General features: G+C 35.5%; 1 protein-coding gene across 3 annotated transcripts in view; it reads right to left on the bottom strand.

Annotated features, from left to right (window-relative positions):
• The window catches only part of unc-5, a 152226-nt gene that overhangs the window by 110866 nt on the left and 23497 nt on the right, over positions 1-17863 (bottom strand). For all 3 annotated transcript variants that reach the window (XM_065345714.1, XM_065345712.1, XM_065345713.1), the window contains exons 2-3: positions 15894-16258; positions 7523-7954 (exon numbers count right to left, since the gene is read on the bottom strand). In XM_065345714.1, coding sequence (XP_065201786.1) covers positions 7523-7954; positions 15894-15984 — 523 coding nt within the window. In that variant the 5' untranslated portion in view covers positions 15985-16258. The remainder of the gene's footprint in view (positions 1-7522; positions 7955-15893; positions 16259-17863) is intronic.

Raw genomic sequence — 17863 nt, forward strand, 5'->3', positions numbered from 1 at the left:
GTACAAACAACGATGAAGAAACTTCAATGAAAAATAATGGCACTTTACATTAAAATGCATCAATATTTGCTAAAATCTTTGAGCTAATTCATTTTTTTTTTCAAATTGGAATTTCAAACTTTCCTTTCTCAACTCCTTAAATTTGAGGATCAACTATTTTGTCACTAAATTTGTTTGTTCACAAGGCGGTGCCAACTGCCAATTCACATGGTTTTTTGTTCATATCTAAATCAGAAAAATGACACAGGTACATTTTGATAGGACACCCTGTATGCAACGACCATACGTTCGAGTAAAAAATTAGTTCACCAGGTCGATTCTCAAATTGCTCATTATTAGCGACATATTGCGTCGCGTCACTCGCCTGAAAATTATCAACACGTCGTCGCCTTGTAAAAGGCGTAGAATTACAGTTTTTATTTTTTTCGCGCTCTCTCAACGAAAAACATTACCATCATTTTTGTCGCGTAATAAATACGTATACGCAGCAGAGGCTACGTTTAGAGCGTATAAATATCAAATTACGGAATTTTCGCGCCTTCTCGTTATGAAAAATTAAGCGGCTTTGCGACGAGACAATTTCCAATTTTTTTCTCTACTGCCTTTGTGGAGAAAAGATCTCTGCGAGCTTCAAAGTTCAACAGTCTGGTACATTAATAAAAAAAAACCTCGCCGGTGTACAAATGTTTCAAACGAATGCGAAAAATTCGAGATATTTCAATTCTACGCAATTAAAACGAGTGTAAAATTTCGCGAAGGCGACGAGTCTTTTGCAAATCGTCAAAGGCGAACGATGTTTATTTCAATTTGTATCCGGTGACTTTTCTTTTAGGCGAGCGAATTAATCAAATAAAGACGTTTGTTAAATGAAATATTCGGTGACAGCGGTACGTAATTGGCTTAGGTATTTAAAATTATCTATTTAATTTGATAAGTAAAGGAGGGGAAATCAAAGGAACGAGATTGAAAACGGTTTCGAACCGTTTTGAGCAACCTTGAAGCCTCCAGCAGATTTTTGAAAGTTGAAATTTCCATAACATTTTACCCAATAAAGTTGGAAAGTTGAAATTTGCTTCATGCCATAACTTTCAACATACTGAGTCGATTGGAGAGGGTCTCTGGCTGTTCGAGAGCCTCTAGTCATACCTACTTTGCAAGCTCCATATTAAAAAAAAAGACTAAAAAATGGTTCAAATCAACTTCAGGACGCATAATCACGATTGATGCTTGTTAGCAACCCATTTGACTGATTGCACACCATTTTTCCAAAATCAAATCCACGTCGATTAACTTCTTTGAGTGAAATTTTGTGGAAAATTCAACTTTCAAAAATCGTCCAGAGTTGCTCAAAATGGTTCAAAACAGTTTCCAGCCGATTCAGAGGTCAAAAATAGAGCACATGGCAAATTTCAGCTTTGTAATACTCAATTTGACGACTTCTTAATTTTTTTCGCTTCTTTTGACCCAAATTGAAAAACGCACTTCAGCACCTTAAATTTTGGCTGAAGATGTATTTTTAAATGCATTTTTTATTTACCTTTCTCTCCTATCTCAATACTACATGGTAGAATATTTTTTTTCAAATCATGAGTGAAACCTACATGCAAATGAAATCCATCGTCCCTGATGACGTCATTGATTCATCACCCAGACATCGTTTGTATTAGATTAGATTTATCACATCTTATTTCGCTCCTAATAAAATATAGCAACTACAAGTATCTTAAATTTTCCATCAAAGTTCAAACTGATAAAATTAAATTCAAATTGAAAACCCCATTACGGAATATTTTTTCACCAAACACCCTTCTCGCGTTTCCCTTTTTAGCGGATTTACATGTTTTAAAATGACAGTATGCGGGTGATGTGGGAAATTTGAACATTTGCCGAAATGACGCACGGTATCGGAAAATGCTAACGATTTAATTTTCCTTTTTTTCTCTTATTCTTTTTCAGATGTAACTTGACATTTTCCCCCTTCTGCGTTCGAAAAAAAAAACCATTCGATAAGAATACCGTGGTGTCGCGATGAAAACGAAAACAAATAATTTTATCAAACAGTTTTCTTCGAGAAAACATTTTGTGGCAAATTTTCACTGTTACAAAATCAACGGTGGAAAATCAACTTTATCTGCTCGGATAAGTTTTCGTGTATAAACCCTTTGGAGGTTCTCTAGGTTTCCATGTTGAGGAAACAAATTGCTTCGAAGAGTGTAATAGAGTACGCTGCCCAATTGACCAAATCACACAAAAGTTGAGCTTTTTCAACGAAAAATCATTTTGGAAAATGAATTTCTATTTATGTTCAATTATTGTTCATTTTCATAAATCAACATCTGTTTGAGTGGTGAAATACTTCTTTTTCTTCCAAATGAAAGTAAGTTTTATGCTACATCTCATCGTGCTCTAAAGCAAAAATGTTTTCATTATTAGTTACCTCCACTACAAAGCTTACAATTTCGCCCCGATTTCCAACAAGATTTTATGACTTGATAAAAAGTTTCATTTTTTGGTCAAAGGCATTTCTTTCATCAAGTTTTTGTTTTTGCTCAACTTGGGAACAGCGAGATGACCTTTTTTTCTATAGGTATCGTTATTACGATTTTTTTCTTATTAATTTTTTTAAAATATTTTCATAAAGTGCTTTTGACCAATGTTTCTTACTCATATTGTTGAATTATTTTTGAAAAGAATTTCCAATCTCGTATATTCATTTGTTTTGTTGGAAATTAAGGATTTAAGCTTTTTCAAAACTTTTATTTTCCAAAATAATTTTTCATTGAAGGCTCGACTTTTTCGTGATTTGGTCAATTGGACAGGGTACCCTATTAGGCACACTCTTCGAAGCAATTTGTTTACCCAACATGGGAACCTAGAAAAGCTCCAAAGGGTTTAACAATGAAAAATGTATCTACAATATTGACGTAGTTTTTTATTTCGATTTATTATTTACGATCAAATAAGATCGGAGGATGCTCGTAGATCTAGGTAGGCTGTTAGGTACGATGAAAAAAGGATGAAGGAGGTAAGACGAGCAGGCCGAGTAAAAATATTATTTTAAAAGATTTGAAAACTTTCATTTGTTTACCATGTACTATGTGTAGTGTGGATGGATATTCAGTATAAAACATAGTATGAGAGTGTCGCGTAACACACCCTGCCCTGCCTTGCCCTGTCGTGTTAAAAGGACGAAAAGGCTAGGAGAAGGTTTTACATAAACAAACATCTTTCTTATTTTCTCATAGAATCATGTTTATGTGAAAACTTTTCTTTTAACTGATCAGCGGCATTAGGAGTTCTTTGAAGCATGTTTACTTACTGGATTGCTTTTCGAGTTGTCGGGCGGAAAAGAAGCGAGAAAAAGTGTTGAAAAACTCTTAGGTTGTATTTTCGATTTTTTTCACATTTCTTTTCCCTTCCCTCCCTTCCCCCCTTCCCAGCTCGCTTTTTATTTCAAATTCTCAACAACTCGACGTCTGATTCGTGCGTTGTTTACATTTTAGAAAACAATTATTCGACGTTGAATTCGCGTGAAAGTTAAAAGTTATAAATTGTTGAACGTTTTCTTTTTGATGAAAACCAACTTTGTATATGTGGGTTTTGTACCACTCATTCTCCCCACCTATTTTTCTCTCACAGCCTTGCGGTAAAATGTAAACTTGGATGAATGGGTGCGGAAACCGGAAATATATTAACTTGTTTACCACGAGAGCGATGCGCATTTTACGTATCTGTAAAGAGCGATCGAGTACCCTTTTTTTTTATTTTCGCTAAGTGAATCTCTTAATCCTGCTTGTAAACATCATCAAAGCAGCAACGTCTATAATGGGATTTTAAACGTAGCAAAAAAAAAAACTGTACACATAATGGTGCTAAATGTAGACCCGCTAAGATTTTTCTAAAATAGGTACAACTCGAAAATTTTCATCAAAAATTACTTTACAGGCCTACTCGTTACCTATAGTTAGATTGATAGGGAAAAATTCGCTTTAATGTTCCAATACTATAGGTATTACTTTTTCAACTACGTGCTCTCACTTAATACAAACGTATCGAAGAATATCTTGCTTTCTTTCTTCTCATTCTTTTTTTTTCTTCCTCGGAAACTTTCTCATAATAGGGTAACATGAAAGCGAGTGAAAATTTCAATTTGAAATTGAAACATGTTAAAAAACAACCCCAGAAATCGGATTCGAAACAAAAAAAAAAGAAAAAAAAGAACATCCTTTTCTTCTTCTTTGAAGAAGCGCGTGTCGAGTTTTTGAAAAGCCTCTTGCTGAATCGAGGGATAGTTCAGGTGTAAAGTTGGCGAATTTTCCCTTTAATTTCCATATCGAAATGAAGGTTTTAACGTTCGTCTCTCTTTCACTCTCGCTTACTCGATCCGAAAGTGTATATCTATATACATCATAGCGTGTAACTATTTTCACCCGTACCCGGTGTTCTTTATAGGAAGAGAAAAAAAAGCATCGTGGAAACATCATCGTAACGTTTTCAACGGTTTAAACAGAGAAGACTTATAGTGTATAAGAAAAATTTAATGCACGTCGAGTCAAAAAAGGATAAAATCTTTCGCATGTAAAAACTGCCGATGCCGGCAATCAGCTTAAATGACACGCACGGTTGCACAGAGCATGCCACTTTGCAATGCTTTTTACTAATCTTTCGTTCGTCGAAGAATTTAAATTCCTACTTTTCCGAATGTTTTTCAACAAACCGAACTCGGCGAAAGAGTTAATGAATGAGTGATTCTTTTGCAGTTAACGTCGTATGCGAAATTTCGCTAATTAAGTCGCGTACAAATGGCGCCAATGGTGAAATTTCATCGGCACAGGTGAAGAATTTCAATGAAATGCTCAAGTATCACTCGAGGAGCGAGATGTAGCTCAAGTTTACATAAGAACTGAAGATTGAGTGTGCGTAAAATGAATCGAGAGGTAAAAGTTCTTCGACGTTGCTCATTTTCAGTCGAAAACGCCCCTCTCTCCACTACTGAATTCCGCGAATCATTCTCGAAGAACTGAACTTTTATTTCAGGTTTCGATAAAAGATTTGGAAATTGAAAGCATTATTTATGCAAACAGACCAGTCTTGTCTTTACCAATATTTTACAAAAATTTCAAAACTATATTGAATATTGACACCTAAACTACCAAAAACTGCGGACAAACTCAGATTCAAATAATTAATTTCCTCAATTTCCTTCTATATAAAAAAAAAAAAAAAAAAAAATGGCAAAAATCTCAACTAACCGAACGTTTCAGCTTCCTAGTTGTTCAATGTCATATCTCAGCGTTTTATGACTAACTCCTCTTAACTCATTCGGTACATTTCCCATCTTAGTATATTGGGATATTTTGCCAAAATGTCAAAACGTAACGCCAAATTTACACTAGACACGACACAAGCTACCGAATCGCCATATTAATTAATAATAATTAGTTTCAAATATGGTAGGCCTATGCCTCGGATTACGACCATAGCATAGGTACGGTTACGCACCACTCCTCGCATATTGTCGCGTTGAATGGCAAAAGACCGTAAATTCAATCAACGATCGTTTTTCATCTGTGTTCGTTAATGGTTTCGAACATGGTCCATGCGGTGGTGGTCGTTCGTTCAAGTATCGTAAATCAACGGTTTAGGTACTATCTTTAGGTACACCTCCACCCATATCGTGTTACTATGGGAAAACAAAACCCTATGTGGTGGAACTCGACTTTATACCACAACCAGATCATCTCGTTGTTAATATACAACTCGGCATTACGTATAACTATAATCAACTCGATACATTCATCGAGTGAGGAAAAAATACCTCTGAATAGGTATTCGCGTTTCACGAATATTTTTACGGACGAAGCTGAAAAAAAACATGCCTATTAGGAGCCTACTCCACTCCACAGAATGGAAATTCAGTTTAGATGACAACATTAACGGGTAGCTCCAGCTCCGTTGCCTGTTCCAAATTAAATACTCTGAAGGTTAGGGAGAATATAAGAGTGATTAAGGTAGCATAAAATAATTCAATTTTTACCACTCCTTTGAGACTGGTTTCAGTTTCCGAAATTTGGCGAACTTGCCTTAATTGTAAAGCGAACGTCGAGCCTTGATATTTGAATACAATCGAATAGTCTAGTATCAGGAAAAATATTCAAAAAATCTCAGCTGAAATATTCTACCGATTATTAAAACAGAACAAAAAAGAAGAAGAACGACAATAAGTAAATTCATAGCTCCATCAATTTACGAATTTTATTAGTTGATACAAATCCCACGAATCTCCTCTCCCCGAAAAATGGTTTTTTGACAACAATTGGAGGCTTTTTTAATGTTGAGCCAAAAAATTGTAGAAAAATTTATTCACTCGAGTCAGTATTTTTCAAATTACCATCCGTCTCATAGAGCAAAAAATGCCTTAAAATTGATTAACTAATTTCCAATAATGCTCATTTCAGCGCACGTGCACCTTATTTCTTTATCAAAATAAAAAGAAAAAAAATTGTGTTTTTCTGTTTTTTGACCATAAAAAACTTCGAGCCACGCTTCCAGCTCTCTCAATTGACCAATGAGTTAAATTTGGCATATTGTACTTTCAAAGATTGCCCATTTTTAACCCCTCCCCACTTCTTTACAGCTACAAAAAATAATTTTTGCGGAAGGATGTCTTTCTATTGATAGATTCTTATTTTCTTGTTTCGACTTTTTTGACCCTTTTGTTCCTCCTTTTTTCCATCTTGAAAAGTTTAAACATCCACAAATTTCGAGTCAAGGTCATCCCTACTCAAACCTCTTCCATTCAACGCCAAGCCAAGCCTAAATATCAAATTTGAACGAATTTGGTTGAAATTCTTTCGGCTAAGAATAAGATGACCTTGTATGGTTCGAACTTCGATGACAAAAAAAAAAATCATGCGTAAAATCGATGAAAGTGGACTTCTGAGACCTCGAAACGGTTTTTGTGAATGGTCCCATCCCACTATCTCGAAATCATGATGGAACTTCTACGCTTGGTTTATTAGGGTACATACCTAGTGAACGAAGGGTAAGGGTTAAGAAATCCATCAGAATTTGATAAAATTTAGTGTGATGCTTCATTTTGAAGATTGAAACATTACTAAGACCAAAACAGAATCTCGAGGCTGAAACGAACTCATCAAACACGTTATGGTGATAATGAGATCCATTTCGACTCAAAGTGGCTGCCTACGTATTTTGTAGGTTAACATCGCGCGTCCTGCGTATGCCTGCGTTATACAACTTGACACCCATTTCAGCCAGCAGGCAGGCCCACCAGGTGATATATAATTAGAAACAATCAAGCTCCCACGACTAATAGCACTATGATAGCGTATTCGCAAGATGTTCCATTGACCGGAGGATCAACTGCGAATTGAAATCCCTCCCTATTACATATTTTTCATAGTACTACAGCTAGGTATATAGCGCTTTTAGGGAGAATAGGTTAATTAATTTGGCTATCAAAAGAACTCCAGCGATAATAGTATGTAATTATACTCACATGCAACTTCAACTGTAGCCGGGTTGCTTTTGATGAGTCCGCGAGAAGACATAGCTATACATTCGCATTTGAATTTATCTTTGCCAAAATACTCTTCGACGTTATCTCTGGTAATATTAATGCTGGCTTCGATATTCCTAATACCAGTTTGCGGATCGACGAATACTTCGGATTGCATCCCATTACTGGAAGAATTCTTAAGGCCGTTACATTTGAAGTTAATCTGCAACGCGTGCGTAGCTTTACACTGTAGAGTGGCCGGTTTATTTTTAATGACGAACTTATCCAATGGCTCTAGTTGGAATATTGGCAATGGAACCGCGTGATTCATGCCGTCGATACTGGACGACGTGACCGGATTCTGTCCAAACGAATCTTCCAGCAGACCGCTCTCGCCACCTTGTTCGCCATCCACGCCGGCACCGGTATGCTCTGCGTAACAGAAAAATCCAAAAATACGTGGTATTAGCTTAAAAATAGTATAGGTAAGTGCTGCATATTGCTGTGGTAAATCTACAACACCTAGATCTACACGTGGTAATACATACATCATAATATACAATGTACATGTTCAAGTTTCACTCGAGCAATATAGGATTATGAAACAGTTAAGCTCTGGGGATTGGTAAGACGCGAGCAAAATCAGCCCGGACCGCGAATACACGCGGAGTCTAATAACTGTCAATTGTCGAACCCCCTTACGATAACTTTCCATATTCAATGGAGCTGGCGCGATAATAGAAATATTAGCATTTTTTTGATGGCTCGCTACTTCGTACGAATTAATTCACGCCAGATGTAAACTTGTCCGACCAAAAATGGGGAATTAATTTTCGAGCAACAATGTCGCAAATGGTATCGATAATTCGACTCCGTCGAAACTTTCATATTTTTCGTGTTATTTGTACATCTACGACGGGGGTGGGACGGAAAGGAGGTAAAAATAAACATTTCAGTATTCGATACGACTACGACCATGTCGGGCAACCACAAATATACCTATTACCTACTACATAATTCACCATTTATGTCGAACCTCGAACGTCATGCTTACTCTCGAAAGTTGAATGTCGTGTTCGACATTCGTGATTTGAAATTTTTCACTCAACGACCAGATTTAAAGTACTGAAAACTGATTAAGTAGGTATAGGTACTCGTAGTCGTATACTACACCTCTCGGAGAATTTGTCGACATAGTAGGGCAACTACAAGCTCTCCCATTAATATCGAAGAAAATTTCTCGATATACCTACTTATGAACCTGATGTATTTGGACACCAATGTTCAACTACCTACCAGAGTAGTCAATAGGTACATAAAAATGCCGCCATGTATCATTGTCCACTATACACTTATACAGGTACGCGAATGCTTATCGCGTACATAAATAATCTTCTCGGTAATTAAAGTAGAATTTTTTAAAGAGGTCTCGAATTCGATCACAATAGCCATTTAAAGAGATCCAAAAGAGGCAATGGTACTTAATGAGTGGCCAACTAATATACTCAACTGGCCAACAATGACATTTATAATACACCGAGTCCGTAGAGTATAGATACAGGTAAGTAGAAGAACGAAGATGATGAAGACCAAACGGCATAATAGTAAACTTCGTAGAGGTATACAGATTTCCATCACTATACGAAGCCGGTCACGACCGGACACGATCACGAACTGAACTTTGTACGCGACTTACGACCTCAACAGCGGAGCGCGGAGCTCAATAGGGTAATCTCTTTTCTAACGCATGTTCCTTCATAGAGATCAGTTAAAGCAATACTTGCAGATTCGTCAAAGATAAACTCGATACTGGCAACAAAATTGCCATCTTCTTAATATACCTAGGTATGTAGAGTCGCAAACGTATACTATAGGATATGTCGTAAAAACGCGATACTATGCGCAGATTTTTTCCATTTTTCGAAATCGTGATGACGATAGAATACCTACTTACATGTAATATTTTTCCAACGTCATGTCATACATGTGAAATATCCATACACTTACCGTTAAATAGCTTTCCTATGAAAATAATATCGCTGATTGTTTACTCATACTAGAATTGTATCCGGATTTATAAGATAAGACCTGTTGCTTGAATATCCTTATGATTTCAGATACCTATACGTAAGGAGCCAGAACTTTGAAAAATGTAATAAATTTTCTCAGTAAGAAAATTAGAAAAAATCTATTGAAATGCCTTTTGAAATTCAATAGGTGATTTTGACAGAATTTTTCAAACTGATCATGAGAATACTAATGATAGTTTTTCAGCAAAACCAATTTTTTGGATTGAAACTTTTTCCTCATTTTTTAAAATCGTTTTTGGCAGTTTTGCAATGAATAACTCGATCCTTCATCTACATTCTAAAATTAACCTCCTCCTGCATCAACTGTCGCAATTTTCGAGCCAATTTGGAGCCTTTGTGGCAAAAGTTGACTTTTCTCCAACAGTTTCAAATTGCTTCAGAAGGTGTTGAAATCCATTTCGGTAGCTGAAAATGTAATACCTATGCACTGTTATCTGTTCGACGATGGTTGAAGTGGTTTTTGAAAAATTCGTGATAAAAATTTACAAATTAAGGAATTTTTTCAAATTTTAGATTTTCAACTTGTAAAAAAATATGTATAAGTATCAACACTTTTCACCCCAACTACTCAGATTTACGATTCAGCTGCCCTAATCGTTTTGGAATGTCAAACTCATTACAGCAGGATTGAATTTTAAGCTAAGGTATCCAAGTTGATTATGTACTTCGCTTTCTGCAACAACTTGAAATTGCTGGAGAAAAGTCAACTTTTGCTGGATGCTCCAGATCAGCTCGAAAATATAGTGGAAACGATTCGGGGAGAAGGTGGATCCACTTCAGTACATCAGTCAAGATTTTCTTTCCTATTTATTCGTTTTGTAAAAAAGTAATACGTAGGTATGCCAACAGGCTATTTCTATCACTATTTTCGAAAATTTGTCAAAAATCAAAAAATCAACTTGGGATGCTCAAAATTTGGTATTGAGCAAGTTCCACAGATAGTAGGTACACAATTGTAATTGTTTGCATTTTTTATTGAGAATAATTTTGATAGAAAATCTTTATTCTGTACCTACGTTAGTTTGACAATGAACGTGAAAAATGTTCAACGGGGTGATTCAAAACTCATATTAATAATGTCATTTCAGAAACAGTCGACTTTTTACCTGCCTGTGTTTTTATGTTTCCTGCTTCCGTACTGAGTCTCATAACTTTGGAAAAAATTACAAATAAATTCCGTTCTGCTTGTAACACACGATTATGATTTACGTCTTACCACGGAGTGAAGGGCGGGGCGAAGCGCAGCAGTGCACTGCTGGATATCATGTGAATGTAAGATTAGCTATTTAGAAATTACTAATAATCGGTAATGCAGTTTGATGGTTGCGTGTGAAACTATACGTAATAAAGTAACCCTATACATGAGAGATTGACTGTCAAAAAGGAGCCTATATTACGACTAATATGGGTGTTCAATTCGTCGACTCTTGTTTGTGTAGTAAGGAATACAGAAGGGTGGAGTATGCAACTTCGTACATTCGTATATAGTCATAGGTAAGTACTTATGTATAATTTGTATTGAATTGTTTAAATGCAGAGAAAATTGGTAGGTACTTATTGTTAGTTGAAAGTTCGATATACAGAATATAAATAGTTGAAATAAGTAGCCAAAATTTAAAATCCAGTTTTTAATACTTTCTATGGTATTTAACTGAAATTTACTAAAATTTTATGCTTAACGGGGGCCAAAAAAAGGCAATGCATACCTACGATGAAAAACGAAAAAAAGATTGAACAGACCACATAGGTAGATATCTAAGAACAAATTTAAAAACATGACAGAGTTTCATCTGTTGATTGAAAATTCGTGCGAATCAAAAACCCACCTACCTACACCTATATGTCTCTATTCTAAGTACAAGGTATTTATTATTTTGGCATTTTTGGTTAAAGCCTTGAAAACCCCGCCACGGTTTTAATACGATAATCGTGGTAATTTGGTCGCTGGAAACAATAAAATCATCACTTATTATCACTCAATAGGCTAGGTAGTAGGTACATGATCGTAAAGCATGCTTTCAAATGCGAAAATACTTGACGCAAATCACGTCCGTATCGTAATACTCATACCAACACTCGGCATACACGATGAACAGTGTTGCACACACCTTTGAAGTACCTTCTCTCGGAGTCTCTGTACTTTTTTTGACCGTGTTGGCATTGTTTATTGATTTAATAATTTTAACTTTAATGAATACCAAGCGGAAACAACGTCAACACCGAATGAATATGTAATTCCAAAAGGTCTACGACGACGTTGTTTCCGCTTCTACCATCTTTCAAGACAATGGAGCCCGTTTACTGAACAATTAATACATTTTACTTTCTTCATTTTAACCCTTTCGTATCGGATCGGGTGAAAAATCACTGCACCGGATGACTTTTGAGAAATTTTGTTATTTTTAGACAGGTTATTGAGTTAATTTTGGTAAACGAGTCTGACTACTTAAGGTACCTCTTGAACATTTTTTGTTCATTTTAAATTAAAAATCTAAAATTTAAACGCTCACAAAAGTGTAATACGAGTACTTGACGATTTTTTGGGAGCCTCGACTTGAAAAAGATAGTTTTTACAATCTACTTAATTAAATTATCGGGGTTGACTAGAGCTTCAGAAGTAGAGGAGTCGCCCTCGGCCTTGATTCAATTCACCTCTTACTTTTATTTTTATTTCTATCACCAAATAGCAACACTTTTGTGAGATACCATTTCGACTATTGTTCCTAGATTCGGCGCGAAACATTGAAACAAATCACCCCACAAATACCAATGTTGTTCAGCCTATCTTTGTAGATCACTAATAAAATCATCAACTTGATATGGCACCAGCAGAGCAGGCTATCTGCTAAAGGCATTCTGCCTAATTAGACGTTGAACAAAAATGCATATAAAAGTTGATCCATTATGATCGATGCTCTGGTTTCCATTGTCTTCGAGCATAATAATAGATTCCGTATTACGAAAATAATTTAGTTTACGAGGAGAGCCAGTGGGTCTTCATACCAGGGTGTGTCTCAAAGCCAATATGCCTCGTTTCGATTTCATTATACCGTACGAGCCATACAGCAAGCGTCAATATGCCTATATCAGATATTATTATCGCGACGACTTGTCTCTTAGTCATATTTGTGTGATACTTCTTTTTTCTCTCTCCATATAGAAATAAAATATAAAAAAAAAAAGAAATACATTTACACACCCTACCAATCATTGTTTTATTAAACTTCCTTCCTTCGATTGTGTTCACCGGATTTTCTCATTGCTTTTATGTCGAAGTCAAGAAACCACACACTGCGAGAACATGTTACGCAATGGACAGTTTGTTTTTGTCTTAGCGGGGTACTTTGTGTTAGGTACACGTGAATAAATCTCGAATGCATGCCTGAGAACGCGTGAAGGGTGAAATTGTACAGGATATATCTCTTTTAGTAAGTATACGTAGTCTATACCTTGGTAGTTCGCATTTCTACTAACGAATTTGTTCTGCGCTCATTTGGCCACATTTGCATCGATATAAGTATAAGTAGATAGTCAAAGTACACGTGAATGGAGCATTCTTCGAAAGGCCAAGTGTAAAGTACGTGGGTCTGCGTATACCTCTAGGAACTCCGAATAAACACTTTTAAACATTTGTGAATGGAAATCATCTCGCTCAAATAGATTTAATATTGATTATGTCAATGACCACTCAAAACGCGAGGAAAAAGTCTACACAACTAAAGTAAACAAAGAAGGAAAACATTTCAGCGACATTCATCATGTAGCATATTTCCTCCACTATGTATACTCTCTCACATTGTGCACACACATACAATATGTATAATACGAATTCCGGTACCGACATATATTGAAATGTCAACGGAAAGTTTGCAAAAGACGTGTACGAGAGCATACGCGGAGAGAGAGAGTTGACTTTTTTTTCCATCACAGATAACAACGAACCATGGTCGTCGAAAAGAAACGCGCGTGCGAAATATTTAAAAGTACGAAAAAAAACATTCGAAGCAAATAAATAAAAAATAGGAAAAAAAACACTTTTATAAACGTTCGCTTTTTGCGTCCTTTTCTAATAGGTAATGTTTATCGAACTGCATGAAAAGCTGTGCATGCATCTGCGAAACACGCGATATAAATGTCGATCTTGTGAGTACATTGTTGTAATGCACGAGGCTGGAAAAAGTGCGAAACTTTTCCGGTTTCATAAACTTCATATGCGCTGGGCTTCTTCTCTAGTTTTATCCGGTGTTTAAAATATAGTCTATGAACACGAATTTCGCGAAAAATTCCACCGTTCGGAGCGTTGTCTCAATTACAGACTCGTTCAATCGAGCGTTTAAAAAATGTTCAGTTGTTAAGAGTAATTCTTATGGCAAATAATTTTGGTTAAGGTGCATAATGGCTCATTTTTCCGCCTCTTTTTTTCATCATGTTCTGGAGGAAAATACTCGTACTAGACGGTGCAATAACAAATGAAAATTATTTTGCTCTCGTTTGCCAAACATTTTGATACAAAACGCAAGGAGATTGCGGCTTTTGATGCACCATTCGTAAAGTACATTTGAAGGAGGGGAGGGAGGAAGAAAAGGAGGGAAGGAGGAAAAGAGAGAAAGGTCATAGCAACAGTTTTGAATTGACAGTATGTTCAGCAAATTCGCAAGTTGAATTTCTCGACTTCTCTTCACAATTTTTTCAACGGAAGTTTTTTTTTAGTTAGAACAACTTATTGTGATGAATTACAAATATCAACTTGCAAAACTTATTTTGTATGTTTTTTACAAATTTCAGTTTCAATCCCCTCTTCTCTCCATCTCTCTTTCCCTCGCGCCCGTCTTCTCAAAAAAACTTGCGTATCTTTTTCAGGTAGGTAGGTACTTACCAAAATAAATTATAATTTGTCTTTTTCTCGACTTTTTTTATACCATTTTTCAGTTTTGAACCGAACAACGATGGCTTTTTCCCAACGTAAAAATATATTATGATGAAATTCCAAATTCGCAAAACTGATTTTCATACTTTTCTTAAACTTTTTCATAACATTTTCTCACATTTTAACCCCCTCCCCTTCACTTAAAAAAATGAGTGCTTTCTTCTGGATGTAAAAAAATATCGTTAAGAAATGCGAAATGCTAAATTTTCGGGACTGAATTTCATCTTACATCGACATTTTTTCTTCTTAGTTTTTCTATTCAGTAGCCTTTTTCATCACAAAAAAATCAATCTTTTTTGGGTAAAAAAACATTAGCATAAAATCATCCGAATTAATTCTTTTTGCATTTTTTTACTTTTCCGATTGATCGATTATACTTACTTATTTAAAACTTTTCTACTCTACAGTTTTTTTTTTAAGAAAAAGGTCCAGCAAGATAAATTGCATTAGGTTTTTCTCAAAATAATCATGATTCTTTTACAATTTTAATGAATCCGCCCCTATAGACAAAAAAAAGTCGTCCGTCGCGATGGCCTATTTCCAAAATTGGAAGGTTACAATCTAGTAATTATAAATCATAGAAAAAAATCATAAAATTTCAAGTGTTTCAAGAAATCCAAATTTGATTTCAGTGTAGGTACTTATCTAGTTGTTGAATGTTGAAACCAAACATGAACAGTTATTTTACTAATTTAGAAAACCATTTTCACAAATTAAAGTATAGCGACTTGAATGGTATAGGTAAAAGTTACTGACTTCAAGAGTCAATGACCATAGCTCCTTCAAATTTGAAGTTGAATAAACCACTTTTCTGAAGGACTTGTTTCGATTAATCATGTATCCAGTGTTATAGCTCATTTGGAAGAAAATTCAATCCCACATTGTTCTTACAGCTATAAATTTTGTTCAATCTTTAAAGCAACTCAGTAAATTTAGAAAAATCCTCATGATTGTTTATGAAATATGGTAAAAAGCCTAAAAATAAATACTTGAGTGAGGTGGTTTGAGGGATACTTCTGGGATTTTTTTAGATCAAGACATTTCTCAAATTGGATTTCGGTAACTTTTCTAAGCTCTACAAAAGCTGTAGGTGTAAGGGCCAAGGGGGCAACCTCGGATGGAAACTTTTCTTCACAAAATCAATGGATGAAATGACAATATGTCAGCTTTCAAGCTAAAAAATAAATCCAAGAAGAAAAGGGATGCGAAGGAAAAACGTTCACCGCATCTTATTCTTCCAATTCAGTCATAAAATTACTTTCAACAGTTTGATTGATACTAAAGGTACTTTCTCTACAATTGTTCACATCAAAACCGGAAAAATTTGCGCAATATAAAAAATCCAAATTGTTACCTTGTTCGGCGATGACGAGCGATGTTGCGTACGTCAAAAAAATCACGGTAGCGACCCACAGGAAGTGGCAATCATTATGAAATATAACCATGCTTATTCGCTTATATTCGTTTATCTTTCTCAAGAGTCGCGTATTTCTTGATATTTTTTTCCTTCGCTTCTCGTCGACAGATATCAAGAAGGCGAAACCACGCCACGAGAAATCCAATGACGACTGAAAAGTTGACACGTGTCTTTTCACGATTTACTATATTGCTTTGGAAACGACATGACTCATGTCACCGTTTGGTGTACTGTATGGCTCGACTTTGGTGTTTTTTCTTCTTCTAATCAAACAAATTCGTTTCCCAATCGCAATCGTCGCCCTGAAAATTGAAATTTCTAATTAGAATACATCGTCGTTGGTGTTGTGTGATGAACATGAACGTGCGTATATGTCATCGAGTTCGTGTTCGAACTGAAAAAAAAATTATTGAGCATATTACACAAGATGAAATCTTCGAAACAAAGACCGAATGGGTATAATGGAAATTAATTTGGGGATTCGTTTTTCAACATGAGAAGGGGGTATGATGACTGACTTTTATGCCGTTCAAATGAAGGACCTGTCACTGTGATAATGGGAAAATAAACTCGAATATTTGTGTGTTTTTCATACACGTGCGGCATCCACTTGGAGTATAACCTAAACTACCATTACGCAGAATATGGCTGATTGTCAGCTTTCAAAAAATTATTATTCCAATTTGAGTCATTTAGTTCTCACAAATTACCTGAAATCTGCCTCAAAAGAGAAAATATGATCACATATTTCAATATTCTCACTCATTTGAATACCTACTTATCCAATTCATTCTTCATTCGTTCACCTCATCCATACGGCAATGCAAATTTTATAAATGCATACTTGCTACATAACACCTAAATTTCCATGCAGCTTCATTGAGATTCTGACCATTCAAGTACAGACACTTGATCGAAAACTCGACTCGAGTGAATTGATCACTTGAAAAATCCTCTCACTACGATGACTTGCTCTTCAAACAGATTTTTTTAGCGATAAATAGCGAAGTAACTTACTCTCCCTTCTTTACCTTTTTTTTTTTTCAATTTAAAATTTCTACAATTTTGCGACATAAAAATCGCATCCACGAGTATGAACTTTCAACGAAATAAATCAAACAAGAAAAGAGTCGGCGGTGTTTTTGATGCTCTAGTTGGCGCGTGCATTATCGAGTTGTATGTACGTATTTATCTGCAAGCTAGAAAAAATTAAAACGCGAATTCTTATCATTGGTAAATAACGATATGGTGCAAATAAAGAGTGAAACTTGGGAGTGGGCGCGTTGCACTTTCCAGACACGATTTTAATCAACGCCAGTTCAAAAGAAATAGCCCGAGAAAGAACGAATGAGAGAAAAAACAAAGATTTTTTTATCTATTCAGATTATAACGGTAAGCTAAAACTAATTGATTCTGTATTAGCAGTGATACGTTTTCGCTGACAGAAATACGAGTACCAGTACACGTATGTGAAAAAAATTCCAAAGCTTTTCATTTGCGAACTGAAAATTCGAAATATTTTCACCAAATTGGTGAAAACCTTTATTTTGAATTTAAAGCCAGTTTAGAAAATTTTAAGCCCCGAAGGTGTCCCTAGAAGCGAGATATGGGTCCGTACTAAAGGGGCATTCTAAAAAAAAAAAATCGCATTTTTCTTGCTTTAACTGCTTGTTTTGGGAAAAACAGTCCAGTTCCAAAATATATGTAATATTTGAGATTTTACGTCAATCTAGGCTATTGCTATCAAAATTTATTTTGTAAGATCTATTTTTCTCAAAACAAGTTAAGTTAAGTAGGGATCAGAGCGAAAAAAAACATAATTTTTTTGAAAATTTTCTCTCTTTGAGAACCCATATCTTTCCTTCAGAAACACCTTCAAGGATGATTTCTTTTTACATGGGTATGTT

Source organism: Planococcus citri, chromosome 1 (genome assembly GCF_950023065.1).
Source record: "Planococcus citri chromosome 1, ihPlaCitr1.1, whole genome shotgun sequence".
Lineage (NCBI taxonomy): Eukaryota > Metazoa > Arthropoda > Insecta > Hemiptera > Pseudococcidae > Planococcus > Planococcus citri.